The sequence below is a fragment of the Cibotium barometz genome, chromosome 62 (assembly GCF_041138505.1).
Source record: "Cibotium barometz isolate CiBa-2024 chromosome 62, ASM4113850v1, whole genome shotgun sequence".
NCBI lineage: Eukaryota > Viridiplantae > Streptophyta > Polypodiopsida > Cyatheales > Cibotiaceae > Cibotium > Cibotium barometz.
In genome coordinates, this window is record NC_141107.1 from 29,282,454 (window position 1) to 29,296,104 (window position 13,651).

The window sequence follows — 13,651 nt, forward strand, 5'->3', positions numbered from 1 at the left end:
GTCTCCATCTGGATCCATCATGCCTCCACATGCTGCCTACTCTTCACGCCACCCTCTGCTCATTTCTTTGCCTCCTTCCACTCGCGTTTGTGTGCAGTGGTGGTGGCAGGTTTCTCGGCAGGATAGCCACCCGCAGCTACATTTAGCCCATCATCGATGTACTCAAGTTTATCAAGGTGAGATCTTTTATTACTTAAGATCTCCCTTATTCGCGTCCTTCCCCCAGACATCTGAGAATGTCGCATGTGGGGGATTGGGGTACCGATTATGTACAACATTTATCGCCTCCCCAACTAATCGGCTATTTTGATCTTTAAATCTAATAAAATAATTTCTATACGAGTTTGAAACTACCCCACGCATGTACTCCATTAGCTCTTTCCCCATCGCATCCATCACTACCCCGCCCCTATCTGTCACATCATAGCAGATCACTCCCTCCACCTCTCTCACCTCCTCCTCATCCTCACTGTCTCCTCTAACTCGTCTCCCTCTATCTCCTCTCTCACCGCGTGCCCTACTACCTCCCCCACCAAAGCACCCGCCGCATCCTCCACCCCCACTCTTCCTACTGCGGCATTTGCTCTCCTCTGTACTATAGGTGGAGACTGGGGGATTGTCTACGTGATTGTGGTGGCTTTGAGGGAGTACGTGATGGTGGCTGTGAGCCCTGATGTGACGGTGCCTGGGAGGGTGTGCGTGAGTGTGTCTGGGGACGGGGTATGTCTCCTCGGTGGACGTGGAAGAGGAGAAGCTGCATGCCATCTCGTCGGACTCGCAGGCATAGACGGCAGTGGAGTGACATGGATACTCGGGGGTGGGGTATAGACGGCAGTGGAGTGACATGGATACTCGGGGGTGGGGTATAGACAGGCAATCCAAGAGGGGGATGGGCATACATGTACTCTGCAAGCTCAACTAGACCAGGATGGTGCCCAAAATGATTTAGCATCTCCAATGTCCATCATCCAAGTGCCATACGCAAATGGATCGGATGAAGAACCTGGATCCATGAAGAATCTGCAAAAATAAAAGTATATACATGATTTTATCAAAGCACAAATGCAAGCTAGCACATATGATTTTGTGAAGGCAAGCCATATGCAGATGGGATCATCTCTCTGAAGATCCTGGATCGCAAGCATGGGTGAAACACAGTCTCGTGTAAAAACCCGTCCAAAAACGCATGTATATGCGCATGAACGTCTGTGCAAACAGGGTACACGCAGACATATACGCATTCCTACACGGGGCCTGTGCAAAAAAAAATTTGAAAGCGACCGACCACCGACAAATCGTCCTTATAAAAAAAGCCCAGACTATCACAATCGTTCACAAAAGTACTACCAGAGAAGGACGGAGACAATCGCATAAGGAAAGCAGACAATCGCATAAACAAATGGAAGGAAAGAGATAGGACAAAGGATAAACTGACTCACCTCTGAAAAAGTGAGTCTTCTTTTTTGCTGGTTTCCTTCACCTGTGTCTGCTCCTTGCACTTAGCTTTAGTGCTCTATTGGAAGAGGCAGCGCGACGAAGGAGAGGAAATCTTAGTTTGAAAATGTTTTTTTGGAGAAGACGGCAGGTTATTTTAGGTATAGACAGGTGGTCGCGTGTAACAGTGCGTGTATTTTCGCGTGTATAATAACACGGCCGCATTCATATACGTGATTTTAAGGATGTAGCCGCGTTTATACACGCGATTTTAAGGATGTAGACGCGCTGATACACGTGATTTAAAACAGTGAGACGTGCTTTTGCATGCAATTAACACAAGATACAGCCGCGGTTATACACGCGATTTTAAGGATATAGACGCGCTGTTACACGTGATGTATAGAAACTTTTTATATTTTCATTAAAAACTGATTATGATTATATGTTTGCTCTTTTGTACATAGGATGTCATCAACCTCCTCAAGCAGTTCTAGTGAGGATGAGACAATGCGTCATCGTAATCGCGTTGTGTGGTTGGGACAAAGGATCAAGTGTATGTGTAATCGATGTCAAGGATGCATTGTACGAGCGCGTCGAATTACCTTGAATCACATCTCCATGTATGGAGAATGGAATCAAATAGGTTTAGAGGTGAGTAGATGTAAATTGATAGTATTCAAATGACTCATAGTATCCAAATTAAATTAATGGAGTTGTAATATATATACTCTAATTGAAGCAGGATGTAGTACCACACCCTAACATGGTGCCCTGCACGCGGCGAGAGCACGCAAAGCGTCGACGAGATGATGCTGGAGCTTCGAGATCTATTGTCATAGAGATGAGTGGGAAAGGGATGACAATAGCCCTGCACCCCACGCTATGGAACAAGAGCATCTTTACAAGGCTTCATCGACACCGATTTTTGAAGGGTGCACATTCTCTATTTTACGTGCTTCACTTGAACTACTCAATATACAAACAATTTATGGATGGAGCAATGCAAGTCTTGACGCATTATTGAAGTAAGCATTCTAACTTGTAAATTTGAATTAGTGGTTTAGGGTTTAGGGTTTAGGATTTAGGACTAATTGATGATATTGTATGCAGGCTATTATCAAGCATGCTTCCAAAGGGGAAGACTACCCACCTCAAGAGACATAGCGAGGCGCTATGTGACATCTCTTGGAGGATTGGATTATGATCGCATACATGCATGCATCAATGATTAAAACCCATGTCAGATCACCCTCCATTATACCTTGCAAAATGAACGTGCATGAGGTATAACGTACTATTCATTTATTTTTTAGATATGTTAGTTCCAAAGTAATTGATCCAGCCACGTTGGATCATGCGCGTGTTATGGCAGTGGAGGTGGTTTGTTTGGTAGAGGAGACTTTTCCGCGAACCATTCTCACAAGTCAACTACATCTCATTGTGCATTTAGTGGACGAAATTGCTTTATGTGGCACTGTGCATGCACGTTGGTGCATGCACGTTGGATGTTCTTCCTAGAGCGCTTCATGAAGACCTTAAGAGACTTTGTGAGGCAAAGTGCAAGGCCCGTAGGAAGCATGGCCGAGGGTTGGTTGATACAAGAGTCTCTTGTATATATTTCAGAATTTCTTGGTCAGGTGGACAGCTCTTTGCCACAACTATGGAGCAATGAAGAGGACTTGAGGATGACCTCTATTGTGCCTCAAGGAAAAGGACAGAGTAAAGTAATTGACAGAACATGATTGATGATCTCAATTTTACTTGCATCCTTAATAGTGATGTGATGAGCAGATGGGTTACAAGATATGAGGATGCAAAGATAAAAAGGCAAGCAGAAAGAGCTCTCTTTCGGAGGTAACATGGCTCTCGTAAGGCGTACCCTAAGCATCTAGCAACACTTCCGAATGATATCCATGTTGATTGGTTGCATGAGGAAATGGAGAGAGCAGAGAGCGGCGAGGAGCTGCATATCAAGGCGGAAGAATGGGAGTATGCACGAGGATGCATGTTAAAGGTACATAGAACTAATGTTTTGCATTAGTTGTAAGTGATTTACTTTTAATATTTATTCACATTGCTTACACAAATATTGCTTCTATTTTGGTCTAGTGCACTATGTTCAATGCTATATGGTGTGAAGGCAAGCATTTTCGAACACAAAGAATTGATGAAAAGAGGAATACACAAGATTGCGGTGTCATTAGTAGCTTTGAGGGAGCTAATGGAAAAATGGATTATGTCACAATCCAAGACATATTTAGGCTTGACTTTCGTCGCTTCTTTGTGTATGTTTTGGATGTCAAATGGCAAATGAACGTGGTGGAAAAAGGGCCTAATGCAACGATAAAACACCATGCAAGTGGCTATGTAACTATTGACTCTACAAAGTTTTGGCAAACAAAGAAAGATAGGCTCGTATTGCCACAACAATGTGAGCAGGTATGCATATCTAAGCTTGCGTACCCCTTGACTTTGGATATGCTAATTAGTTACTGTAGTATGTGTATTTGAGTAGGTTATCTATCTGCCAATGGTGCATGACATTAAATGGTGGTATGTCATCCCTATTGCACCACATTCCAAAGTGATGTATAATACATTCACTGATATGGAGCATATGGAGGATGTAACAAGCTGCAATGAAGATGATGTCGAACATGCCAATGAAGATGTTGTGATCGATGATCAAGAAATAAGAGATGATCATGATAATGAGGATGAGCATGCCATTTCTCATGATCATGAGAATGACCCTACCATTGAGGATGATGGTAATGTTGATGAGGATGATCAGGGCATTGATAACATTATCAATGGAGATGTTGTGATCGATGATCAAGAAATAAGAGATGATCATGATAATGAGGATGAGCATGCCATTTCTCATGATCATGAGAATGACCCTACCATTGAGGATGATGGTGATGTTGATGAGGATGATCAGGGCATTGATAACATTATCAATGGACAGAATATCGATAGTGGAATAAATTTAATCGTAGCCTTACAAATTGATCAAATGGATATTGATGTTGATCGTTTGGCAAGGATGGATCTTATTGAAGATAAACCCTAACCAATCCATCACTGTATTGTTCTAAATTGATGACATTTCTATTGTATATGTTGTCTTTTAATTATCATCTCAAAATATATTTTTGAATATATTTCATTGTTATAAATGCATGTAGTGGGATTGTGTAATGATATATACTGTAATGTACTATGAGATGGTTTAAAGAAAATGGTTTTTAATTTTGTAAAGGAATGGAGTTTTTCTTAATAAAGTTCTCGCGTGTAATAATGCGTATATAATTGCGTGTATATACACGTGCTGATACACGCATTTCTAAAACCAGTATATACGCGAATTTAGATGCCAATATACACGCGCTAGTAGACGCGTTTTTGAAACCAGTATACACACAAATTTAGATGCCAATATACACGCGCCCGATACTACTCATATACATGCGCGACCATACATGCGCCCATAACTTATCGCGTGTATTGAACGCGTGCATGGCAGCAGTGTCTTGTAGTGTAAGTGCAAATAATCAAAACTCTTCTAAAATATGTGCTAACAATATAGCCATGCCACACACAAGTGTGCATAAATAATATGTATAATCTTTTGGCACGTAGCCAATAAAATAATAATATTCCTTGATGATATAGACATGATCCTCCATGTGCAACACGCGCATTGCTCATCACCTATCTCATAAATGTAAGCACATTAGCTGTTTCAATTAAATGCCCTTCTCCATAGTAAATCCTAATATGAAGCATTGATAGACACAAACACAACATACACTTACCACTTGTTTCACTACTATGAGATTATCATTATACACATCATCTAGCATGGTGTGTATTGCCACTTATTACACTTGCAATTAGCATGGCACATTAATTGCATAAAACACTTATTACGCTTTGATCATGTGCAGTTGTCTAGCATAGTCCACTTGTTTCACTTGACCACAATACAATTATCAAGCATGGCATGACTTGTTACACCTCAACAACATAAACCCTTCAAGCATGGTCTAAAGCTATGCCAATAATACTAGGTAACCAATATTTAATGTGGAGTCACCTACGATACCAATTTACTAGGATGGCACACTAACGTCTAGGTGTCCCCGTACAACTAAAGGGTGAAAATTATGGAACATTTATAACAATATACCAACTTTTCGTCTCATTAAAGGCAATATCCCTTCTCACCCTCATCTCATATGTGTCAGGGTTATAAAATTTGTACCCCTTTTTCTCTCAAGGGAGTAATTAATGAACACATATTTTTCAGATTTTGGATCCAACTTACTACATAGCTCATCAAGAATGTGTACATATGTAATGCATATAAACACTTGCATATAAACACTTTCAAGTATGAAAAATCTGGTTTTCTACCAATATACTTGTCCTATGGAGTCACACCATGTATTGCCATGAGAGAGTAAAATTTTGGACAGTACACACAAAGGGATTTTTTTTTCTTGAAAGGAATAATGAAAGCCCCTCCAAAACCATCCGATTCCCAAATTGTTGAATTCTGTAGCTTCCCAAATTCAAAGATTAGAAAAGTGATCTTCAAGCCTTGCTAATTTCATCCATAGCCTCAAATCTTTGTGAGATGGAGAGATGAAAAAGCTGGTTTTCTTTGATTTTAGAGAAAAGGTGACATATCCGTAGCCCTTGATCTAGGGCTTCATCCAATGAATCACAAAAATCACATAAACCATTCAATCCTTTATCCAAAGGTTTTCATGGCCTTGCCTTCTTTAACCTTTGGATTTATGTGAGCTTCTTTCTTTCTCCAAAGTACTTGTACATTGTTGTTGTTGCAGACTTTTGTAGATTTAAGAGTAATTTACATGCTTTTATAAATTTAACTTAACAAAATTTATTACGAGAAGATGCTCAACTTACCTTGGTAAGTAATTCCTTCTTTATTTGAAGCTCTAGTGGTCACCAAAAATCAAATTGTGGGCTTCTTTTGCTCTAAATAATGGCGTAAACTTTACTTTTGAATTTTTCTTCAAAAATCCTTCTCCTCATTGGTCTCCCCCAAAAGCTTTAATACCACTGTTAGGACCTTTAAGACACTTGGAGAAGAATTTCTAATTTTCAAGCGTATAAAAATTAGAGCATAGCATAGACTTACATAAATTAAAATATAAACCTTAATAAACTAAATTAGATAAATAAGAGAGATAGAGAATAAGAAAGAGATCACTGTCGACATAAGATTAGGTTGAATCTCCCTTGGTTGATTGTGGCCCTTGTACAACTCACCTATATTTAAATTTATTAGAAAGCTTGCATTTCAAAAAGATAACTCCAAAAATAAAGCATAAGTGCTTTTGAGTTTATGGACGTAAAAGCTCTACAAAAATATAGCAAGCTACAAATATAAAGCTTTGGGTCTACCAAAAAGTATAAAAAACTAATTGGTATGTACAAAGGTTTGAAGCCTTAGCCTTACAAAAATATTAATGCCAAAATATGAAATCATAAAAGGTGTTCACATGTCTTCCAAAATATCTTATAGTGGCACAATACATTGTATTAATTACATTAAGTGTAATGCATGCATTAATGCTTAATGCATTACGTATTATGTTTATGTGTAGAGCATGCATAGAGCATATGGCATGCTCTATGTAAGCTATGTATGCTCTATCTGAGCTATGCAATGTTTTTATGCATAAAGCTTTTTATGTAATGTCAACTCTATGTGAGCTATGCTTTTATGTTTTTTATGCATTAGATGTAGTCATCTTGGGGATCATCACCAATGGACCAAGATCATATATATAGAGGGACATCCTCTAATACCCCACACCTGTAAATGACCCAGATTTGCAACGTGGCTTGGAACAGACTGAACTCTAAGTATGGGGTTGAGCAATTGAGTCACTTGGGCTTATTCCCTTCTTTTTATGTGCCAGACACACACGTGAGGTATCCCAAAGTCTTCCACATCCATGCAGCATTCCACGGTCCACCGCTTTATTGTCCAAAGGAAAAGAATAGTTTGTATATACGTGCATGTGTGTGAATACCCCACACCTGTAAATGACCCAGATTTGCAACGTGGCTTGGAACAGACTGAACTCTAAGTATGGGGTTGAGCAATTGAGTCACTTGGGCTTATTCCCTTCTTTTTATGTGCCAGACACACACGTGAGGTATCCCAAAGTCTTCCACATCCATGCAGCATTCCACGGTCCACCGTTTTATTGTCCAAAGGAAAAGAATAGTTTGTATATACGTGCACGTGTGTGAATGTAAGGAGAGAGAGAGCCGGAGAGAATATGGTTTAAGAAAATGATGGAAAAAAGTCCTCGAGAGGTGCACGACCGCCATGCCAGGCGCCTTAATGAAACCTACGACTTGAGGAATATCGGGATCGGGAGTGGCACAAGTTGGCCGAGCACATGACCGCAACTCGATGAGGCTGGTTATAAATGATCATTCTGTGAATCTTCGAGCCCACTACCTTCACCGGCCAAACTCTAACCCTTGACCTCCTTCTATATAAGTATCAAATCATTTTCTTAGTAGTCCATTACGTTGCGCAAGCCCGAGCGTCAAATTGTATTGGAGCGTTGCCATTAGTCACTTTGTGTTCAACGATGGATCGGACCAGCTCGGCTGAGTGTTCTGTGTGCAACGCAAGTCCTAGTCCTTATGTCGCTCAGTCTTATGATGCAGTAGTGATTGGTTCAGGCTATGGTGGTTCTGTTGCTGCGTTCCGATTGGCGGAGGCTGGCCTTAACGTTTGTCTTCTGGAGAAAGGTCGCCGATGGGAGCCTCACGAGTTCCCTACATCGGCTTGGCAAACGCTTCGCACAACAAGATGGCATATTCCTATGGGTGTTTTCGGCAGGAGCGACTCACTGTATCAGGTAACACATGATCTCTCTGACTCGATGTCATTTGTATTAGGATGAGGCTATAATCAAGGGCTAAGTTTTAGAATGAGTGGAGACTCGAGCGTTAATTTGTTTATTTGTGGTCAGATGATTGATTATATATTCGTCTTAATTTCTGCAAGGAGAGTACATAATCCAGCTTATGATTAAACAGTTCATCGTTGTATTTAGGGTTCTATTGAGGTAAGTTTTGAGGTTCTTATTGGAAATATATGGGTTTAAGGCACGAGGTCGGCAATCCAAGCTAGAGTGTTGAGTTACATTTGCGTTGAGGCAATAATATCAGAGACTCATGGTTCCATCCTTGTGTATGTTGGATGTCGTCGAGGTCGTTTTAGGTCATTTGAACCGGCAGTATTACCGAAGTTATGGTTCCGTCACCGTGCATGTAACTGGGTCTCGTGAGTTGCCGTCAATATTCATGTGACACTATGATGCTTCTGTTGGTGGTCAGGTTCACCTCCAAGGCACAGTGATAGCGTTTGTGGCTGCTGGATTGGGAGGAGGCTCGCTCATCAACGGTGGGGTGGTGCTGCCGCCGTCCGTGCGAACAAAAAAGGACCGTAGATGGCCTTGCGAGTGGAACAGGGAGTGGGAGGCCTCGGAAGCGAGAGCAAGGCTCATGTTGCAGCCGGAGGCAGCGCCCCAAGGTTTCCACAGCAGCCAGGCGGTGGACGCTGTGGCCGGCGAGATCGAAGATTGCACAAAGGACTGCGTCAACCTCAGCGTCCGCTTCAAAAACAGTGCACCTGGTGAGATCGGCGATCCTTACAATGCCTGCAACGCTTGTGGTAGCTGCTTCACCGGCTGCCCTTACAACGCCAAGAACTCTGTAGACAAAAACTACATTGCAGCAGCAGTTAGGGTAAGGGAATGCGCCTCTTCATTAATTTTGCTATTTACATCCTCGCTTATATTGTTTTAATTTGTGTGTAGTTGAGTTCTTTTGTTTTCTGAGCACTGGTAGCTACCCGGGCTCATTCAATGGCGTAAACTTATTATTTTCAGGCGGGTTGTACTGTCCGGACAAGCTCTGAAGCCCGTTTTGTTCTACCAAACTTTGAACGTATTAACACACCATGCAAGAAAGAAAGACGTCATTGCCAATGTGAAGGCAATATTGCCCAGCATCGACGTTGGCGTGTTTACTTGGATGAAACAAACTACATAACAGCAGATTACGTTGTGCTTTCAGGTAGAACCAACGTCAATTAGCATGAGCAATATTATTAGTCTGATTGCGTTAATTTGCATGCTGTCTATGGGGCGGAATAGAATGGCCATTAGTACTTTAGTTATGTTAAAATACTGATGTGTTTTCCCCTGGTTAAGATGTAGGTGTATATATGTAAATACAATAAACTAGTGATAATGTGGCAATGTAAATGCAGCGGGCGTTCTAGGGACAACAAATTTGTTGCTGCAGTCAAAGCTAAGAGGGCTTGCAGTCTCAGAGAAGCTGGGTCATGGGTTTAGCTGTAATGGAAACAATGTTGCCTTTGTATGTGGAACACATGTTACCACTAAGGCCAACTCTCTGTGCAAGAAAGAACTGGATAGCACACCCATGTTTGATAGACCTGGTCCCTCCATTACCACATCGTATACATCATCTCTAGGCTTCACCATACAGGTCAGAACTCCTACTCTAATTAAGGGAGAATTAAATACTCACTCGGTGTTAATACTAGACATGGTTCTAATTAGCTGCATTGATGTGTGATATTGCAGGGAGCCGTCTTAGCGAATGGGTTTTCCTTCGTCTTCTTCAAATGCATAGCCCATCGGGGTTTTTGGTTTGGGCTCTTATACGGGATCTGGCACAAGATGAAGCGCCTGCTGAAAGCTCCAAACAGCGACTCTCTCATCCTTAACATGATGGGACACGACTGCGCAGATGGTCGCATCGAGTTCGACGCAGACCATGGCTTGGTTAAATTTTTCCCCCCAACGGATCCCCTCATCCCCAAGAAGATCAGCACTGTCGAGAGAATCGCAAAGAGGATGGGCGGGGAAATATTCATGCCTACGTTGCGCAACACGACAGTGCATCTGCTAGGGGGCTGCCCGGCCGGACGGAATGCCACTGAAGGTGTGGCGAACTCAAACGGACAAATCTTCCGTCCAAAGCCGCCACGAGCTGCAACAAGTGAGCATTTAGCTGCAGTACATGAGGACGCCAATGATATCGATAAGCTCGTGCATGAAGGGTTATTTGTGTGCGATTCGTCTATCATCCCATGTGCAGTAGGTGTTAACCCTTCCTTCACCATAACTGTAGTGGCCGAGCATGTGGCTAAGTGTCTAGTTAAGGATGCAGTTCAATACTACGCTAAGGAAGCTGTTGACAGAGTAAAAACAATAAAAACTAAGTTATCTCCAGTAGACCCGAGGAACGTGGAGATGAAGAAAGCAGGGGCCAGAGTGTGGGAGAAGCTTACAGGGAGGGTCGAAGGTCTGCCATGCACGCTCGAGGTCGTTATGGACATGGGCAATGCAGAGACTGGCCACGGAATTCTAAAAGGAAGAGTTGGCGGGAAATTCAGCATGCGAGCTTTGGAGACTGGAGTGCTCCATATTGTGGATGGAACTGTAGATATGTGCGTGCTTAGTCCAAGGGCACCCTTCACACAGTACATGCACTATCATTTGCTGCTGCTGTCGGAAACAGGAGCCGTGTGAGCAATATATAATCTTTACTTTTTTTCGTTCACATATTTATGTTTGTATTTATGCATGTTAGCTTGCTAGCTAGGTCTTTGCGTGTGTTGTAGTGCGCAATTAGCACAGCTAGAGAACATTCACTGACATGAGCTGTTAGCTTGAGCCATGCGCGTGTGCGCGCGTGTGTTCTGTGAGCGTGTGCGCGCGTGTGTTCTGGAGTATGCATATAGCAACGGGGATCAATAAGCTTGATGAAGAAGACCTCTTGGTTAATCAGGGATTATAATTATGCCGTTACTAGGAACCTTAGTGCAATATTGATTAGTATAGAAATGATCTTGTAGATACGCAATGGAGGCAAAGAAAGAGATGAAGCCGTTTCTACTGGGCGCAACAGCGTTGACGGAGTCCCGAACCTTGGAGGTGGAGCTCCGGAGGGTGGCCGGAGATTTCAACAAGTATGAATCGAAAGAAGCGTTGATCATGAGGGGTGTTGTGCGCGTGAGCTACACTGCATTGCTAAGATCTCTCATCACCATGAGAGGACCCAGGCGATGGCGTTTCGTCTTTTCCCTCTTTTTAACCCTTTTTCGTACGTACTTAGTCCGTGAACCGCGATATGTATCCCCGCCTTTCACTAGCATTAATGTAGCTTATTCTGAATCTTCAACATATCCTCGACACCTAATTCACAACATTACAACAGGTCAATACCATCAAACCAGTGGTTTTTTCTCTCCGTTGGATGATTAAGTTAACTAATCCTAGGATATTTTGCAATTGCTAGTAAAAAATCCATTGATAATCTGCAGATGACGAAGCTCATATCAGCTGCTGGCAATGGCTTCCCAACTCTGATGCTAGGTATGATCATCAGCTTTTTATCGAAGATGAAGACGATACCAAATGCGTATTGCTTTTGAATGGCTACTCTGGAGAGAGTTACTGGCTTCCTACCGAAGAAGATGATCTGGTTCGCACGCTTCTCAACAAGGGCTACGAGGTTTGGCTGCTGCGAATGCGCCTCCACTTCTCTGTTTGCACAACAAGACCCTTCAGCCTGGACGACATTGCCAAGTTCGACCTACCAGCAGGTGTATTTTCTCAGAAAAAAATTATGTCTTTAAATGTACAATTTTCTAAGGGTCTAGGACACATGTCAGACACGGTCTTTGAGCTTGCCTGTGAATGTTTCTGATTATTGATTTTGCCTGATTCATATTCCAGCCTTCTCCAGAATTGCTGCCGTTAGAGGGAAGCATGCCCCCATCCATGTGGTGGCCCATTGCATAGGAGGGCTTACCATTCACATGGCACTTCTAGGAGGTCACGTACCCATCTCATCCGTGGCTTCTCTCACGTGCACCAACTCTTCCATGTTCTTTGATGTGACACGGTTTGCCATGACGAAGCTGTTTCTGCCTCTGATTCCCGTAAGTAAAGCATGTTGATCGATTAATTTTGTGATATTTAGGTGTATACTTATCATTAGCAATATCATCCAATGTTGTGAAGTATATACTTATCCTTCAAGCCCGTATAAGTCCCTTAAGTTTCTTAACATCGATTCCAATCAAGCATAATCAGCCTTGTAATTATGTTCTTAGAAAGCTAGAATGTTCAATTGATGTCTCACATGTTGCATGAAGACCTTCGAGTAGTACCAATTTATAAGGTAAATGGATCACCGCTAATGATGTTTTTTATCACAGATCTCAATCAAGCTACTTGGGGAAGACACTGTTCTTCAATTCTCAGATAGCCCGTCAGAGGCTTGGAGACATCAACTGCTGAAGAGGATTTCCGGCTTGATACCGAGAGTGGAGCACTGCACGTGCAGGCAGTGCAACTTGTTCTGTGCTATATTCGGCAATGCATTCTGGCACGAAAACGTGACGGAAAGGCTGCACGCGTGGCTGAGCAAGAAGACACTGGTTAGACTGCCGGCCTACGGATTCCAGCAGCTCCGACAGATCTGCATGGCCGGAAAGGTCGTTAGCCGTGACGGAGACGACAAGTACTTGCCGTACATAGGGCGTCTCACTGTGCCTACAACCTACATCTCGGGTGGTCGCCCGCTGCTCGTGACGCCAATCACCACGGAGCGGGCTCACGCCCTCATGCAGCGCCACCACCCCGAATTTCGGCACGCACGACACGTGGTGCATGGGTACGGCCACTCCGACCTCCTTATCGCCGACTCCTCTCCTAGAGACGTCTTCCCCCTCATCCTGGACGGTATCTCTAAGAGTGGGCGGAGTGCTAACAACCCCAGCAGCTTTGACGTCCAGCGGCGCACATGGGAGGTCCCGCCTTCTAAAGCTACCTCTTTCTTGTTTCGTCTTCGCATTCTCTCCTGCATCATCTTCGTCGTCATCCTCCTCAACTTCTTCGTGTAAATAGCAGAAACTTCATAAGAGGCTTAGAAGAGAATGAGACCGCCTGGAAAGCTTAGCTCTGTATTTCATAGGTCCTCGTCTCTTTAAAAACCTGTGCTAACTCTAGATTTTGCTAATTTTTCTAAACTAACAATCTCCACCAGATTCTATTCCGCGAAATCTTGTACCCCATACGCGCGCACACACTATCTTTTTTTCTCT

At 42.9% G+C, this 13,651-nt stretch overlaps 1 protein-coding gene across 1 annotated transcript; it reads left to right on the top strand.

Annotated features, from left to right (window-relative positions):
- Nucleotides 1-8,087: 8,087 nt before the first annotated feature.
- On the top strand, nucleotides 8,088-13,450 carry LOC147604338 (uncharacterized). Its single transcript, XM_086795669.1, has 9 exons — nucleotides 8,088-8,360; nucleotides 8,842-9,252; nucleotides 9,396-9,582; nucleotides 9,779-10,020; nucleotides 10,119-11,065; nucleotides 11,396-11,757; nucleotides 11,864-12,145; nucleotides 12,279-12,484; nucleotides 12,764-13,450. Exons 1-9 carry the CDS (start codon nucleotides 8,088-8,090, stop codon nucleotides 13,448-13,450), a joined length of 3,597 nt encoding a protein of 1,198 aa, XP_086651795.1.
- Nucleotides 13,451-13,651: the final 201 nt, after the last annotated feature.

What these genes read in the sequence shown, in the direction of transcription:
- LOC147604338 (XM_086795669.1), top strand. Translation starts at nt 8,088, where the DNA reads ATGGATCGGACCAGCTCGGCTGAGTGTTCTGTGTGCAACGCAAGTCCT. An exon ending in ACATTGCAGCAGCAGTTAGG is followed by an intron (nt 9,253 to 9,395) that starts GTAAGGGAATGC and finishes TATTATTTTCAG; the next exon opens with GCGGGTTGTACTGTCCGGAC. An exon ending in CTGTCGGAAACAGGAGCCGT is followed by an intron (nt 11,066 to 11,395) that starts GTGAGCAATATA and finishes ATGATCTTGTAG; the next exon opens with ATACGCAATGGAGGCAAAGA.